This window comes from Corvus cornix, chromosome 20 (genome assembly GCF_000738735.6).
Source record: "Corvus cornix cornix isolate S_Up_H32 chromosome 20, ASM73873v5, whole genome shotgun sequence".
Taxonomy (NCBI): Eukaryota; Metazoa; Chordata; class Aves; order Passeriformes; family Corvidae; genus Corvus; species Corvus cornix.
The window spans coordinates 3194061-3212383 of record NC_046349.1 but is presented as its reverse complement, the minus strand read 5'-3'; the positions used below and the strand labels follow the sequence as shown (position 1 = coordinate 3212383).

General features: G+C 44.9%; 1 protein-coding gene across 12 annotated transcripts in view; it reads right to left on the bottom strand.

Annotated features, from left to right (window-relative positions):
• The window catches only part of PTPRT (protein tyrosine phosphatase receptor type T), a 430013-nt gene extending 415429 nt beyond the window's left edge, over window positions 1-14584 (bottom strand). For all 12 annotated transcript variants that reach the window (XM_039563312.1, XM_039563314.1, XM_039563318.1 and 9 more), the window contains exon 1: window positions 14350-14584. In XM_039563312.1, coding sequence (XP_039419246.1) covers window positions 14350-14419 — 70 coding nt within the window. In that variant the 5' untranslated portion in view covers window positions 14420-14584. The remainder of the gene's footprint in view (window positions 1-14349) is intronic.
• Between the last annotated feature and the right edge of the window lie 3739 nt (window positions 14585-18323).

The following is an 18323-nucleotide window of genomic DNA, read 5'->3' as shown; positions in this document are numbered from 1 at the left end:
TGCAATTACACATATATTACAGATAATGTTCTTGTACTCGATTTGCCTTGCTGTAAAACAGCAACATAAACATTTTCCTCCTCCCTAATATCTTTGGAATCAAAGTTATCATCTAATGAGAGGTATCCAGGGGAACAGTATTCAATACAACAAGTAATTTTTCATTTACTTCCTCTTTAAATTATTAAAGGGCAAGGAAGAGAGTACAAAGAGCCAAGGTCAATTCATACATAAATATTTAGCTTGGAGATGCAATTCCTGCTTCCATTACTTTGCTCTATTTCATTACTGTGTCCTATGGACATGTACTGCCAGGAAACTGCAGTTTAAGTTTCCAGGTTTTTGTCTCATACTGAGTTCCCATAAAAGAAAAGTTCCAAGTTCCATCAATTTCTGAACAATTAACCAAGTTCCCATTCTGACAGACAGGCTAAGAAGTGGCAGCCCTATCTTCCTGCATGAATTAGATGCCAGTAGAGTCTCTCTCCCCGACAGCAAAAAACAAATTTCTTAATCCCACCATGTTTCTCCCACATTTTTGCAACTCGCCACAGGCTTCTTCCACAACACGGAATCATGGAATTGTTTAGGCTGGAAAATACCTCTAAAATCATCGAGTCAGACTCTTAATCCAGCACTGACCAAGCCACCTTTAACCCATGTCCCCAAGCGCCACATCCACACACCTTTTTAAGTCCCTCCAGGGACAGGGACTCCACCTCTGCCCTGGGCAGCTGTGCCAATGTTTGACAACCCTTTCCAGGAAAAAATTTGCCCTAATCTCCAATCTAAACCTCCCCTGGCCCAGCCTGAGGCCATTCCCTCTCCTCCTGTCCCTGTTCCCTGGGAGCAGAGCCCAACCCCCCCGGCTGCCCCCTCCTGTCAGGGACTTGTGCAGAGCCACAAGGTCCCCCCTGAGCCTCCTCTTCTCCAGCCTGAGCCCCTTTCCAGCTCCCTCAGCCGCTCCTGGGGCTCCAGCCCCTTCCCAGCTCCGTTCCCTTCCCTGGACACACTCCAGCCCCTCAATATCATGTCATGGGGCCCAGAGCTGTCCCCAGGATTCAAGGTGGGGTCTTCACCAGTGCCCAGCACACGGGGACAGTCACTGCCCTGGTCCTGCTGGGGTTTTTCAGAGATTTCAAGATCCTTGGTGTGCATTCTCAACAGAATTCCCTAACAGGCAGCAGCCTCTGGCAGGCCTGACGTGATGCACTCATGGCTGGTTGGGATGAGCCCAAGGAGGAGAAGAACAAAGTCCATGAGCTGCTGGCAGCCCAGCAACACAAGGAGACCCCCTCCAGCAGGGCTTCCCTCCTTGTACCAACAGCTTGGCATGAACCACCACTCTCCTGTCTTCCCTCCAATCAAACATGTACAAAAGTCAAACTTTCAAGACCAAAGGCTTAAAAAAAAAAAAAAATCTGCTAAAACATTTTTAACCGCTGATATTTTTTACTTCTCTTAACAGATTTGTTACAGGGGAAAGTTTAGAGGTTTCCTAAATAACTCCAGTCACCCTGGCAGCCTCAGAACAGGAGCTGATCTGCAGATTTACTGGGCACACTCTGTGAGCACACAAACACCTGCTGCTGTGCCACAGTCAGTTCCTAGATTTTCATTTAACATAAATGGGCATTGCAGGAACACAGCAGGAATGAACAGCCACTAAATGCCTTGCAAAAGGAGAGAGCAGTCAGCAAAATGGATTGGAAGCCTGAGGGCATGAAGAAAAAGGAGAAAGTTTTGAAGAAACTCATTATAATTTGTTCTCTTTAAGACTACAGTAATATAAATGCTGAGAACAATAGCAAAAAAATACAATTGAAGGTGATTTTCAGAAGACATTAATTCCCTCAAGTTGACTGATAAATAACAGTATTTTCTCTCCTCCTTTTTTCTTTAATGGGATTCAAATGATTCAATTTAATTGCAACAGCATTGGTTTCCCCACCCAGCTTTCTACTACTCCAGTCAGTGAGCAGAGCACAGGGTGACCTTAATTGTGTACATCATGCTGATTTTGATTCAGACAAAAAGTACAAGTGCACCATGCAGTAAACACGAATTTAAAACCATAAAGCCTCAAATCCCAATTCATTGTGGTCCAACTGCCTCCTAAGCCACAATAAAATTCCTGGCAGCCCTTCATGATCACCTCAGAGAGGAGCTGCCTGCACAGCTCCACAGACATGTACCACCAATAAACTACGGGTTAAGTTTCCAGACTTCTATCCTAAATTCTCATAAAAGAAGGAATTTCAAGTGCCATTTAGTTCTGAACAATTAACGAACTAAGTCACCATCCTGACACAGAGCCTGAGAAGCAACAGCTTTGTCTTCCTGCATGAATTAGATGCCAGTGAAATCCAAATCTATGACAGCAAAAAGCAAATCTATTGATTCCAACACACTCCCCTTAAACTTTTGTGGCTTGTCATGAGCTCCCTTTCACGACATAGAATCATACAATTGTTTAGACCTGAAAAGCACTTTTACTCTGCCCAAACAGGCAAACTTCTGTTCATATCCCTGCTTTATCAATTCTGGGGTAATGACAAAGTGATGAGAGCAAGGGTGTTGCAGTGTTACACACAGCAGCTCCTGATTGCAAAGCAGCAGCAAAAGCCCCACAGTACATTCATGCAGCCAGAAGAGAGGCCCACAAATTCCTGACCAGCTCAGGTGATGGGCTTCCCTACCACAAAGGAACACGAAGAAAAAAGGAATATTAACATCAATAAATAATCAAGCTTTCTCAAGGGTATTAGTTGCACTAATAGAAGGTTATCCAAAAAACCCTGTGCCAATCCTCTTGCAGGTCTGACTGAAAGAAAAAAAAAACACCCTATCACACACTTCTGCCACAGGACCTTTTGATGTTTATGCAAAAAATGGATGGCCCTGACTGGAGGAGCAACTACTCAATATTTTGTTTTATTCTTCCTGTTAGCTCCGTGGGCCCATGCATTATTTACAGCACGCTATGCAAACTGAGCTCTACGGAGAGAATTATTAATTTCCTCTCAGGTTTCTCCACAGCTATAGAATTTCTGGGCTTCCACCAGCATTCAGACACACTCATCACCCCACCTCAGAGCTCTGTGTTCAACCCTATCCTTTTGAGCACTCAAAGATTAAGGATTAACCCATGCTAACATCACATTCCCCATTTGCAGCTCAGGGATTTTCAGGATTCTGCATCAACCCCACGCACAACCAACACAGCAGCCCTGACTGCAGCTGTGACATCTAACTCCCTTTTGGGGGCCTCAGCTCATCCCCCCACAGGGTAAGGGCTGATGTTCTGCCACAGCTCTCCAACAGCTCTCCCACGAGCACTCATGAATTCTGATACAGAAATAAGACATCACATGCTTAACACTCCCCTCTCTCTGACTGGTACGTTATGTGCTCTTTAGCACCTACAAACCATATCCTGCACTTATAATTGGGCTCTGTTGTTTTGTTTGGGTTGCTTTTCTGTTTGCTCGGGGGTTTTGTCTGAGGTTTTTTGTGGGTTTTCTTTGTGGTGTGCTGAGCTGGTTGGGGGCTTTTTAATCCCACGCTCACTATTTGCCTGCAGGTTAGATAAAGTCTGAATACAGATTTGGGGGTGAGGGGGATTTGGAGGGGCAGATGATGCAATCTTGCCTTCACCATGATGCTATTGATATTTAACAGATAGGCAACAGATAATCAGATTAATTAAAGAACAGCAGAGAAGCATTAGTACTTGTTATCATTTACACTAATGCTAAATAGAGCAGCATCTTTTTTTCCCTCAATATACCTCCTCTTCTTTTCCCTCTTCAACAGCACTATAAGAAAGTTAGAAATTTAGAGGAAAAAAAGCCAGCAGTGGATTATTATTCAATTTGCTTTCTTATAGAATGCACCACTTTTTCACCCCTCTAAAAAAAAAAAAAATTGTCAATTATTTTGTCCGGTCTAAATTAAAGTGGCTCAGACAGTTTCCACCATTTCCTCTGGGACACAATTCCACAGCCTCATGGATCTGCAGTAAGATTTTCTTAATGCCCAGAGTAATTCTTTTCTTGTCTTTATCTCACTCTATTCCTTTCACTGTACATTAAATATTTCGACTTTAGTCCCCTTCCTTTCCTCTGAGGTACTCTCCCCTTCACAGCTCCATTCTCAGTTACAGATCCAGAAATTAAATGTATTTAGATACTGTAAATCTTTGCTCAAAAGAAGAGAAACTGCTGTCGCTTTTGTGTACTCTCAGTGTTTTAATTTGTCACTCCTGGAAATAAGATGATGCTCGGGAGGAATATTCCAGGCAGAAAAAAACATCCTGACATATACTTTTTAAAATACAAACACAGCAGGTGGCATATTCTGCCCTGAGTGCAGTTGCTGCTTTTCAAATCCATGTTCTGTTTGACGCAAATATGCCATCAATTGTCAGTCAGTCCTCTCAAAAATCTCAGCATTAATCACTCCCAGATTTCCCTCATCCACTCAAAAATCACTCTGTGTACACCTTCACTCTGGATCTACATTGCAACATTATTCAAGATTGGTGCTAAATTTCTGCTTGAGATTCTCAACTCTGGCATTTTTTAAAGAACTGGAAACGCAAAAGTTTACCATCACTAAGAAAAAACTTATAAAGGATCTACTTCTACATTTTCTCCTTAACTTCAATGGAAATTGCATCTGAAGTCTGAATCTGATGAGTGATCCTTATGCCACCCCCTACACAAGGAAGAGCTCTATGGGGAACCCAAACAGGATAACCCAAACCCTCTCCTGTACACTCTCTGGCAATTTTAGCATGAATTACACTTGGCAAGCAGGATGATAAAAGTTTGGGGTTCATGTTGTTTCAGGTTTTCAATACCTGCAAGTCACCCTGAAGTCAGTAACCACTGGGAATTACACTAATTATACATTATATATACACTAATTTAGTATTTCTTTCACCTAAACACTCCTTTATTAAATATTCTGTTAGCAGTAACAGCTCATCAGCATGGAAGAAAAACCTCTTAAAAAACTCAAGCAAACAAATCAACCACCAAAAAAACCCACACCAAAAATCACATCAAAACCCAGGAGTGATTCAATATAGGCAACTGCCAAGTGACCTTCAAAAACAACCAAGTAACACTCCAAACATTACTTCCCAGCCATTATCAGAAATAGTTTTGTATTACTAGGAAATCAAAGTGCAAGGGTAAAGCAGATGCCCAGTGCAGCTATACCCTATATGTTAATTTTTTTACAATAACTATGTACAGGAATATTAATAAATGCACTATAGAACGTTAAAATCTTTGGCACATGGAAAAGCTTTATAATAAAAGATGTAAAGTTGAGTGATTACTTTAAATGGGTTATTTTTTCTTGGTAAGTTCATGTAAGGACAATTAATTATACTTTCTTATTTTCACAGGCTCTGGCCTTGGCAGTCTCCAGGGTTATCCCTGTGCCAACAGAGACACTGTGTTTATTTCCAAGCTTTCCACTTCTCTGATCATTCCTACCACGTGCTGATAGCTGTTAGTACATACACCATCTCCCATGTTTTAATCATAAAAATATTTACTGTTTGCATAGGAAACCCTATTGCCAACAAAAAATTTATTCAGGAAGCTGGGGAGATGTTTTAACCAACATTTGCATAGCAAAAAAATCCTTTTAAAATGATTTTTAAAAAAAAAAAACCTATTATTTTTTACTAGATCATACAGATTTATCTTCCCCGATTCACACTGGAATGTCTGAACCTCAAGAACTGCAGGGAAGCCCTCGGTTTAGAGCAGCTCTTTTTCAACAAAACTATTCTTCAGATCATATTTGGGGAAAACTTTTCAAGTGGGCCTGGATTTAACTTATACAAATGAATAAATTTCCACCTCCCCAAATGAAATCGTGGGTGCAGTTCAAGCAGGCAGCATCTCTGTCAAGTACAAAATGCACGTGTTTGTGCACAGGAGTGCCATGGAATAAGTGGGATGCTGGCAGCAACCCAGCCCTCTCTCTCTTTACCTTCCTTGCCAGGCAGGACAGCAGCAGCGGCCTCAGGGCACCTTCCAGAGAGAGAATGAGTCAGTGCTGGCAGCAGCAGCCAGACCACAGGGGCACAGAGAGCTCAAGCCACCCATCTGAAAGTCAAATTCATCAGATGACTGCCCCTGTGCAGTCAGAGCTATACAAAAAGTCTGCCTCAACCGTGAAAGGCTCAAAAACAATTCTTTGAAGGGAAGAAGCAAAGATGAGCAACTGATTTTAGGTGGGTGACGACTTCTGGATGTTTAATTAGGTTTGGCTGCTGCACCAATTGAGCCACATCTGGCTGCCTGGCACAGGCTGTGACCCAGGCCCAGTGATGCACTGAGGTACCCAGAATATCCTGATCAGCTACCCTGATACAGGCAGCAGTGTTCTTCAGAGCATAAATCTATCAGGCTTTTCCTTTCACGTGCTTATTCCTTTCCATTACTGAAATAGTGTGCAACTGTCATGTGAACACATCAGCAGAGCTATGAAACACCAGCTGAGCTGGAAGAACAACAGGGAGAACTACTGCTGGCATGGTTAAGGCTCTTAAAATATTAGCAACAAGCAAACATAACAGATAAACATACACTTTTCTAAGCAAACCTAGAATAGGCTGCTGGTAAATTCAATATATCCAGCCAGTTTGGTTTGGGAAGAGATGATGCTCAATCAGTGTGAAATTAAAGGCAAGAAGTAGGTGTTGCATCCCAGGTTTCAGCCTAAGGAGCAAAATTTACAGCCATGAGCTTTCTCACAATGACTCTGGTGGACAGTTAGCTTAAATAAAGGGAGATTCTATCAGTGCCGGCCACCCTTCCCAGCCTGAGAGCATCCACCAGCCACTTCAGAGCTTTATTTTATGTCTGCTTCCTCACTGTTTCTATTCCAGCAAAGTCCCCCTTCCCATCTCTCTTCATACCTGCTCTCTTCCTACTGCTGTAAATTTACCATATTGTCCTTCCCATCGCATTCTCCATCACTAACCCCCACCCAAACACCAGGATCCTGTCAGCTGCCACCCTCGCTGCTTGACTATGGCACTGCTCATGTTTCTGCTGCGACTTCTGTTTCTCTCTAATACAACTGCAAAGAAAACATTCTTCAGGATATCAAAAAACCCCAGTAATTTGTGCCTCTAAAGCATTCAGCAGTTGGCTCCTCAAGTGTTTCAAAGTTACTACACAACAAAGCTATCCCTTCTGGTTTAATAAACAATTAAGAGGCAAAAGGGAGTTTCTATTAAAGAGGCTCATTAGGAGAGATGAGTTGGGACCATTAAAAGCTGGCAATTTCCTCTCGAGTCCAGAATGAGAAGTACCAAGCACTTTTGCTCAGCCACTTGACAAACACACCCAAGCTAAAGGCCAGACAAAGCAAAGAACAGATTTTTATATAGATAAACCTCTTTTCAACACCTCCACACGCATGGAAAACACCAGAAATAGCTCATTAACTTGTATCTTTGTGCTTTTCTACAGAAAAAAGAAAAAATTAATAAAACCTCTTGATAATAACCCAAAGCAGTGGTGAGGAGTTACATGCACACAACCTCCTGGCTCAGCTGTTTGGTGGTTTTTAAACCTACCTCTCAGCCACACACCTCTGCAGCAACATCAAAGCCATGAAATATTTCCCTGAGAAATGACTGACTGTGGTAGAAATGCACTACACTTTACGGTTTCAGCAACAACTGTTTCCATTAGAGCACTGAATTCCCACCTAGAAATGCAGAATGAGATTTGGGCTGCCTGCACATAAGTGGGTACATGTTGACAGCAAATCCCTTTTCTGGAGAAACGAACCATCAAGCTCAGCAGCTTCCCATCTTGCTGACAGAAGTGCTCTTCTGCTTATCCAGCAAATGCTGCCACAATTCCAGTAAATATGTCTAAAGGAAGGAAAAGCCCATCTATAGAGCAGCCAGACTGCTTTAATTGCCTTCTTCCTCCCCTGCTTTGTACCCTACTTCTACTAGTTGGTCACAACCACACACATTTTTCACTTCTACAAATCATCATTATCTTCTTAAAAAGAAGAAAACCACATGGCACCATTACCATCCCCAACTCCACACTTTTCCCTTAAAAAAAAAGAGATCCTGAAAGAGATCCACTTCACAAAGTTGTTTTATTAGCCTCTTTAGGATGTTTTTTTTCCTCCCCTCTGCTATTGAGGGCTGAGCTTTGAGTCAGTACTAAGGGAATGAAGATCCACACATGTTCAGATTAAGGTAACAGCAACAAATTCAGCAGTACTGAAGTCAAAAGCAAGATATTCCAATAATATCCCCAGCCCAGCATGAAGCCCTACTTCTGCTCACACAGGTAATGATGCTTTCTTCAAATTCAAAAAGGGAAGGATTGATCCTCAACACAGAAATGGATAAACTCTGGCTTAAGTGGTAATGCTCTTGATTTTGTTGTTCTTTACAGCACTGCAGAGGACAAGAGCGGAGCAGCCCTCCTTCACTCTACAGCAGAATTCACAGCCAGGAGCTGCTTTCCCAGTGATTCAACACAGTCACTACCAGGAACAAAGCTGAGATTGACAGGGATGTATGTGGAAAAAAAAAGTGATAAACTCTGTTTCCTGTGTAAAGCCAGATCTGAAGCCATTTCAGCTAAGAAAACTTGAGATATGGGACACTTTGAGCACTTCCAGCACAAAGGGAACAGCATGGCTGCACAAAGAGCTTTGCATAACTGGAGTGTGCTCAGGCTGCAGCACTGATCTGTGCCCACACAACATCATCAGCTGTCAAACCCCACAGCCTTTCCTGAGAGATGAACTCAAAAATACCAATGAACAAGAGCCAGGTCCCATCCTCCCAAAATTCATAAGCAGCTCAATCGCTCTTCAACCACATGAGCTGCACCACTTCAAACGGCAGCAGAATTCACCAAGTCAGTTTGAATTCCCGAGGCTGCAGTCCCAGGGGGATTCTGCTGGAGAAAAGAAATCAAGCAACTGGCCTTGGATTGATTTACAAGCGCTAGTTAAAAGAAAACAAGAAAATCAGAGGAGACCAAGCACTAAGTAGGTTCTTTCTTCCTGGGGTTTCTCATCCTGTTTTACCAGGTGGATACACTTCCCAGAAATATATCATCTTTAACTGGGGCATTGAACAACACCTTAACAGCCTTCTTTTCTCCAGAGGTCCTTGGTTTCTTTAGCTGACTTATCAGCATTTTCCTCTGGAACATGCAATGTCCTGTCATCCAGTGTACAAAGTATTTGGCATCTCTGAGCTGCAGTGATAGATAGGATGTATTTATTGGATATTAGAAAACAAGCAGGACTGATTAAATGATGCATAGTCCGATTAAGACACAGTAATTGTCTCCTTTACCATAAAGATGTATGATCTTTAGGGCTCACAATAATGAGTCCTAGAGGGAATTGCTTGTTATGTAATGAAAGATAGGACCAGGCTGTGAGAAGTCCTCACTGATGCCATCAACAACATCCACCACCTTTGTGTGCCTGTTCTCTTTCTCTGGCTTTGCCTGGAATGGCATTCAAAGTTAAGAGACAACACCAGGCCAGGAAGGTGGTAGGGTAAGATGCAGGTAAGGATGTCTCCAAAAAAGCAGAGACCATCTACGTGAAGGTACATCCAAGTAGTACCATCCAGCACAAACAGGGAGAGCACCAGCTAAAGCAACAAATAAAACTGGGAAATGTGAGTGGATAAAAAAGTGACTCCAGGCCAAATATATTGGCTTAAATGAGCCAAGTAATGCTGCTCCATAAAACGTTCAAGAAATACCATAAGAGCCATATACCATCTTATCAAGGATATGAACAGAGAGCCAAGAAATGTCAACCCACAAACCCATCCTCAAGGAAGTGGAGCCCTCTGGTACTGAGGCAATGGGAGGCACAGAAGCTTTCCTGCATCACAGATGGAGACCTGGACTACAACTTGTTCCTAGCAGCAGGTGACCCCTGTATGCTGCTGCTTTTTAAAATACATCTAAGGAAAGTCTCATCTATGAATGTACCTACGAGCATATTTTGGAAGCTCAGTCACATATTTAATCTGTGCATTACAAGGCACTGAGGAAACAGACTGAAGCAGTTGCCATAAAAAATTAAGGAATGTCTCTCTAAAAAGACAGAGGGCTTTATATAGCAATGCACACACACATCCTGCTGCTTGTCACCCAAACACCAGAAGAGTTTGTGGAGATGTTCACCAGGCTGCAGGATTTCTGTGGCAAGCTCTCGTCAGTGAGCAAACCCATGTATACGTCAATCAGATTTTGGTAGGCGGATTTCAGACAACATCTGCTATTTTTATTCTTTTTTTTAATTAGGGCCACATTAAATCAGTCTCAAATTTGCCCATTGCCAAAATATTTAAGCTCCAATGCACACCTCTCCATTGTACATTCAGCACTTTCCATTCAAGCAAAGAACAATACTTGCCAATACACATCGTGCACCTCACTTATAAAATCACAATGAAAATTACCAGAGGCATAAAATAACTATTATGATAAATAATGAGCTTAAAAAAAACCCATACTATACACACAGAGAGAATCAGAGACACTGATCCTTCTGTGCTGAATGTTATTCAAGAGGATTGTCAGAGCAATGCTGAACAGATCAATTTATTTCCCTTTCTTCTCTCCACTTAACTGGATTTCATATACAAAAGAAATTGTTCCTATAAGAAACAACCCTTGTCCGTGGCTTTCGAGGTTCAAAGCCTCAGACCTACATCTTTACTACTGTTCAGGTTTCCATGGCAACAGATGATGGTGCCTCCTGAAAAAAAATATACTTTAATATTCTACAGTAAGTGCCCCAAATCATTCTCGTAATATTAATGAAAACTAGAGCACGTGGGCCTCCACGCAGAGCACAACAGACTTTAAAAGTACAATGAAACAAGAAAAGTGGAGCTCAGGGACTTGCAGGAGAGTGGATGGTTGAAAGGGCTCCGCATTTGTAAAAGAGAAGGATTATCCCTCAGAGATTCACAAACGCCTTTATACACACAGTGACCTTTCGCTGCCACCGTCGAAAGAGGCAGCTTCACATCATCACCTTCTTAGGATTAATTGTTTACGTATTAGAAAACAAATCGAGCCAGCCGGGGATAAAAATAAAGTGGAATTGTGGCACTAACAGCTCCCCAGAGGGAGAGAAAAGTGATTATTGAGTTAAATGGCTGCATTGTTAACAATTGCCACACAGAGCAGCTCCCTCAGAAAGGCCCGTTTTTCACCGCCAATTTGCTGACAGCAAAACCTGAGCAAATGAACTCCTACTAAATTAAAGCTTCCCCAAAAATTTCCTTGCAGTTTGCTCCCTTTTCATCTTCTCTCCTCCCTGGACGAACCCTGTGTAATGAACTCTCAGCTGCCATAACTTTACGATGTGGCAGCAGCCTTTGGAAACAGCCAGCTACACATCCAAGCGCTCGGGAGCTCTGCCAGCAAGACAAGGAGCAGGATAGGGGCAAAAATTAAAACAAGCACCCACATAAGAAGAAAAACAAGCATTAAATAATCTGGTGTTCAGGTCAACAGCCCCCATGTAAACCCTCTGTCCTACTTTCTGCCCCAAATGCTTTTTCACAGCTGCAAATAACAAATCTCTGTATTTATCCCCCCATTGTGTTAAAAACCTTCACAAAACAGACAATAGTAAAGTGTGCAGCAACTACAAGAATACCCCGCATGCTTCGGTGGCAGAAAAACTGCACGTGTACTTTCAGGAGAAGAACTTCCCTGTAAGTAATGCTCCTTCAGCTCCAAAATCCTGAAAGAACTGGGAACAACTATCATTACCTGGTGCTACTTCTGTGTCTCGCATGGAAAAGTAAAGCATTTAAATTAGTAGCTGACCCTAGAGCTGACAAAAAGTTTAGAACCTCGAAAAGCATATGCTCAGTTACAAATACATACAGAGACTGCAGGGAAGTGGAAGTAATTACTGGCGAGAAGAGTTATAAATAGAGTCATAGAGAAATTACATAAAGAAATGAGTGCTAGCCAGCTCCCTCAGTAGGAAACGAGGTATTCCACGGAGAAGCCACGAGCATTCTGCTATCTCTTTGTAGTATTCCTAATTTTACAGTGGGGACAAATCACGTAGGAACAGAATACATTTCATCTTCACTTGTGCCTTTCCTAATTCCTAGTCCAGCGATCACTTAATAAATAAAAAAAAAACCAAACCCCAGCCAACAACTTGCAGAGTGATTTTTCGGGATGTTTAACAAAAGGCGGCTGTATAAACGCAGTAGGCTTTGAAAAATAATCGGAGATGGAAAGTATTTGCTTCCTAAAAGTTATGGAGAGAGCACCACCTGATGGAAGCTGCGGAAAGACGCCGATGGCTGGAGCGGCTCCAAACTTCACCAAATTTCCAGGGACAAAGTGCACCTGCTAAACTTTGCTTTTTACCATTAAAAAAAAAAAAAATCAAACCAACAGCTATAGGGATACAGGCCAGACTAATACACTTCACACTAGATATTTAGTTTAAGAGCAGAAAACTTTCTTCTAACTTCAGTACTACAAGCAGCTCAGAAAACATTAGTTATTAAAATCAGTGCCTCTTACTTTGGATGGTAGGAAGCACACTCAAATAAGAGAAAAAGGAATACTAATCATTAAAAAAGCCCTCACAGTCACTATTTCCAACTAACTGAACTGATAATTAAAACAATATTTCATGGCTTTCCTATAAATAATTGAAATATGTTACATTTTCATGCGTTTAGCTCATATTACATTATCTCCCTCAAACACAAAGTGTATTCTGCCCCCTTAAAACTTTGCTATTTTCACAGAACACTCTTCTTTCCAAGCATCTGGCTAAATGATTCATCAAAAGCCCAGGATCTGATCTCAATTGATATGAGAAGTGTCAAGAACACAAAAACAGTTGAAGGGAGAGAAAAGGGGGGGGGGAATAAATAGCTCCACATATTGCTTACTCAAGGAAGCAGCTATTTAACTAGGTTAGATTTCCCAGCCTCTCTAATAAATCTGTGCTTTGTGCAGTTGCCTAGCAATGTAAACAAGATCCTGCTGGTGTCAAAGCGAGCCGGATTGATGACAACATCTCCTCCACCGAGGGTCTGCCCGGCCCTTCCAGCCAGCCTTGTCTCTGAGCCCAGCCTGCACCCAAGGGCTCGGGGGAAGGTGGACACGGTGTTCATCATCTCCAACACGCCGCTACTGCTGCTTTAAAGCAGCGAGACAGTCATCAGAGCTCTCGGTCTTACCTAACAAAAACCTGCTTGTGTTTGAGATTAACTCAACTTAGTTTCGTGCCTCCAGCGCGCCTAAATCACAAGCAGTGAGATGTATCCCTATGTTCCCTAAGCAACATAACACGGGGAAATTTTACTCGTCTTAAGTGTACAGATAGGTTAAAAAAAAAAAAAAAGAATTTTAAAACTAAGTCGAGAGAAGAAAACTATAACTGTTTAATTCTTAGCATGAGCACAAACCGCAGTGAGAAAATTAATGTATCGCAAGATCCAAGAGAAAAACAAGACCAACATAGCTTTGGATTACCTACAAAATAGCACAGGAGGAGAAAGGCAGCTCTATAAGCACCTGTCATCTTCAAGTAATTCAAACTATGCCTAAAGAAACTCGTAGGAGTAGGAAAATAGCCAGCTACTATTACTGTACACGTGCCAGGGAGCAAAGTACTCCTTAACATCAGCGACGGAGAAAGTGACAACTGGGAAGGAGCCGATCCGAGTGGCTGAGCCCCCCAAGAAAGTTCCTAGAGCTGGGACACGCAAGTGGTGAAACAGCTGCCCCTAAACTTCCCAGCCCAAGCCCAGAGCCCTTCCCCTGACCGGAGGGAAAAGGCAGGGCTCCCCCCGCGCCGCACATCCCGCAGGAGCCAACTCCTGCCCTGGGCTCGCAAACGCTCTTTATCACCAAAAAACGCCTCACGTATTGTGAATCCCAGAATAAAGGCGATGCTTTTACGTCTTGCCACACGCAACTTTCGGAGAAGCGAGCTCCCCTGGCCCCCAGCCCCGGCGCTGTCCCCTTCCCGGCGGGACCCCGCGGAGCCCCGCACAGCCGGGCAGAGCCCCTCGCATCCCCGGCGCCTTCGGAACCGGCGGGTACCGAGGCTGCTCGCTGCCGCTGGCCAGCGCCTTCCGAGGCGCCTCCATCCCCTGCCGCTCCCCGAATGGCACCGAGAGCTCCCTGCGAGGCCGCGGGGCTGAAGGCAGGGACGAGACGAAGAGTTCGGGCTGCCAGCAGAGCTGCCCGCGACGGGGGCACCCGGGGGATGGAGGAGCGGGGCACCGGCCGGGCGGGCACCACTCACCTGGGAAGACCTGTCCGTCCGCCCTGGGCAAGAGCTGCAGAAGAAAGACGATCGCGGCGACGCCGGTCATCCTTTCCCGGAGTTCACCTGCCCTCCCCGCTGCCGCGGAGCCGCTGCCTCCCCGCCAGTATCCCCCGCATTGGTGGCTCTGCGCGGCGGCGGCCCCGACAGCCGGAGCCGCGGTGCTGCTCGGCGGAGCCGCCGGAGTGGCGGCGGGCGGGGAGCGCAGCGGGGCGGGCGGGAGGTGCCCCCCGAGCCCGGCGCCGGCCGCGCCCGCGCAGAGCCGGATCGCTGCCCCGCCGCGGCGGGGGCACCGCCGGTCCCCTCCCCCGGGAGCGGCTGCCTCCGCGGCCGGTGGGGAGGGCTGGCTTTGGGGGGTTTGAATCCCTATTCAAGCCCGGCTGCGCACACGCACAGCGCCCCGCGGTAGCGGCTGGAGCACAGCATCGCGCGGCGCAGCCAGGTTTGCTGCTCCTGCCCTGTTTGCAGCGGGGATGGCGAGGCAGCGAAGGGGCTGGCGTTAAACGGAGGGCTGGGATTGGGGGTGGGATTGGGGCCGGGAGCGGCGCGGGGATGGGATGGAGGGAGCGACCCTCTGCTGGAGCCAAGGAGGAGACACGGCAGGGGCTCGGGGGGCCTTTGATGGGGCGGCTGCTTCGAGCAGTTCACAGGCACCTACAGCTGAAAATAGCAATTTCCATCCTTATTCACTTTACTTTCGAGAGTTCACTGCTGAACACTGAGTCACACCGCGCAATGGGCACTCCCCTAGGGCTTGGCCACAGGCAGGGAGACAATTCCAGGCACAATTCTAAGAATTGCTGTCCACAGGTAACTTCTTGACCCAAAATTCATGGCTGTCCTAAGGGAGGGGGGGTGCGTGAACCAGGGCCCTGAATAGGGAACAGATCAACATGGATCAGTCACCTGAGCTGGAATTCGCACAGGAGGAGAGCAATAACCACGCGGGCAGACCACCTGCGCGGCCACCAGCACAGCGGGGCCAGCTTTGGGCATTCACCCAGCTGCCAGCGGGCATTGCAGCGGTGGCGGGCGCGCTGTTGCTCGCAGCTGTAGCAGAGCCCCGTTCCCTGGCGGCCCTGCGCTGCTCGCCGCGTTTGTTAGCCACTGTCGTTCCCCCCGCAGCCCGTGTGCCTGCGGCTCCGCCGCTGCCGGGCCCGAAGGGGGCGGTGTTGGACCGGCGGCGGCTCCGGGCAGCGCGGGGGTGCCCCGGGCACGGGCGGGCCCCGCTCCCGCCCCGAACCGCGAGAGGAACAAAGCCACGGACGCAAAGGCGCTAAATGTGTGTTTAAAACAACCGGTTTGCGTTTGGCACTAAATACTACGAGAGCTCCGGAGAGTTAAAATTACCGGAGTATGGAATTTTCTTAAGGGCCGGGATGTCCTCGGGACTCAGCCCTGGTGGGATTAGCAGAAAAAAATTCTTCACTGTAAGGGTGATCAAGCACTAGAAGAGGTTGCCTTGGGGAGGTTTAAAAGGCATGTGGATGTGGCACTTGGGGCATGGGTTGGTGGTGGGCTTGGCACTGCTGGGTCAATGATCTTAAAGGCCCTTTCCAAGCTGAACTATTCTATGATTCCGGAGTAGCCACTGAAGAATTGCACGTTGCAATCCTTGCCTGGTCAAGCAAGAGCACCACCCTGAGAGCCAACAGAGACAGCATCAGTTTGCAGCTGATACTGCCCCCTGAGCTGTTCAGAGCTCTAGCCAGAGATGAGCTTGAGAGGCCCCTGTATCTCAACATAGAATGGTTTGGGTTGGAAGGGACATTAGAGATCACCCAGTCCCCACCCCATGCCACGGGCAAGGACACCTTCCACTATCCCAGGTGTTCCAAGCCCTGTCCAGCCTGGCCTTGGACACTTCCAGGCATGGTGCAGCCACAGCTTCTCTGAGCAATCAGATCCTATGCCCAGTCCTAAAACCCTCTCCAATCAATGAAGTGTGGCCCTCTCTTTAGGTGTCAGCATCACTTCAGAGATTAAGGCATGCCTCTCATGCAGCACAAGGACAATCACAAACAAGTACACCTGGAGATAAAGGGAGAGCAGAAAACGGAACAAGAAGAAAACCTCACTAAGTTTGCTAGGCAGCAGAAAGGATCCAGCCAGCAAAATAGACATGGAAACCACTGGAATAATTTTTAGATCAGTGCAAATTGCCTAGGCAATAAGAACAGAAAATATTGAAACATAGAGATGGTGCTGGTAAGAAGCGAATAAAACAGTAGCAAAGAACAGCTGTATAAAAACAAACTAAAAGTTGTTTTCATATTAACTCAAAAAAGAAACAGAAGTCTGGCAGTCATGTTCAGAATGACAAAAAATTGGTAAACTAAGTGACTTCCTGTGGTCCAAGAAGCTCAGGGAGTGAAAAGGAGAGAAGTTTAATATTTCTTCCAAGAAAGATTTTCAACCCAAGAAGTCTGAATCATAAGCAAGGTGAAGAGGGGTGAGAGGGAAGATCTGGATAGAGAAGAAAGTTTAGAAATAAATTGTCTACAAGAACCTAGCAAAAAATGGACAAGAGACAACTGTCTTGGACATCAAATAGTGCAAACATTAGGCTGAACTAAAATTATGCTAAAAACCTTAAGAAGGATTGTCAGAACTCAAAGTCTGTGAGAAAGGAAAAAAAATAGAATATAAGATGCAGGATGAGTGCAGCAAGAACAGCATAAACTGAAATTAGGCAGATACAAGCACAAAATCCCAAAGTCTGAAATTATTTCAGTTAATGACAAAGTCAATAGATATTTGTAAACCCAGGAGGATTGAAATAGCCTTCCAGACAACAGCAGCATCTTTGAGGACTAGATATATAGTGGTGGGATGAAATCCAGCTATTAAAAGAAGTTGTAAGGCTGAAGAAGGGAAATGAGAAAACATGCTGCAGATAAGGAATGTGTAATTTAAAAATAAAGAGACATGCCATCAGTATAACTCATTTACAGCTCAGGGAACTCCTAAAATTCAAACAGGGCCATAATGTTGGTTCATAAACCATCAAGCAAGACAGGGACAAGTTGTGCTCCAAAACCCTGGTGCTCACCAAGCAATAACACACACAGAGGTTTTTATAATCAGTGGTTTGGAGCTGGCATGAAGAATTAAAACCTCTACAAAATGGTCTTGCCAGACTTCTACAATTCAGGGCTAGTAGGTGTTACATGATATTATTTTCTAAAAATGGCAAAGAAAAGTTCTAAGTCTGAGCCCATCCTGGTGTACAACACCACAGCTTATTTTTCTGTTACTGATAACTCTCAAGTGGCTTAAAAAAGAAAACATTGACATAAGTTCTGAAGTTTTCTTGAGCCTGTCGCTTGAGGCTTCTTGACTCTGTAAAACTGTTCCCTCACTGTGTCAAGATGAGAGGTAAAAAGTTTAATTCTTTGTTTTCCAGGGACAAGCTGTATCGTTGTGGGTGAGGAATGAAGTGCTAAACAACTGAAGGCACTGTCACATGAGGACAACAGATGCATTTAATCAAGGAGATATATTAGACAAGATCAGCTCACAAAATTGAATCTGTATGTATGGTTTTGAAGGATTTAACAGAAATGTTAGTATGTAAATATCCAATCCTACTACCAGGCTAGAATGGGAAGGTGGAGGAACTCCTCCAGCCCCTGCAGTGTGTAGAACATCTCACAGCTCCAGCAAAGCTGACTCACAGACCACAGTCAGGCTGCCTCTGCTGCAGACATCACAGCTCCTCTTCCTGAAAACAAGTACTCCACAGCCCATGTGCTGCTTCTGAGGGATAGGAAAACACCTTTTTGCAGTTCTACAGAATTCTTTGAAGGTGCACAGGTCCCCAAATCACAACTGCCACTCAAGTCTCTGGCTATAGGCAGAGTCCTAGAGGTACAGGAGAAGCTTCATTCCACAAATTCAGTAAAGAGAACCTCAGCTTTGAGAAGTTCAATACACACCAAGATCAGCCTGCT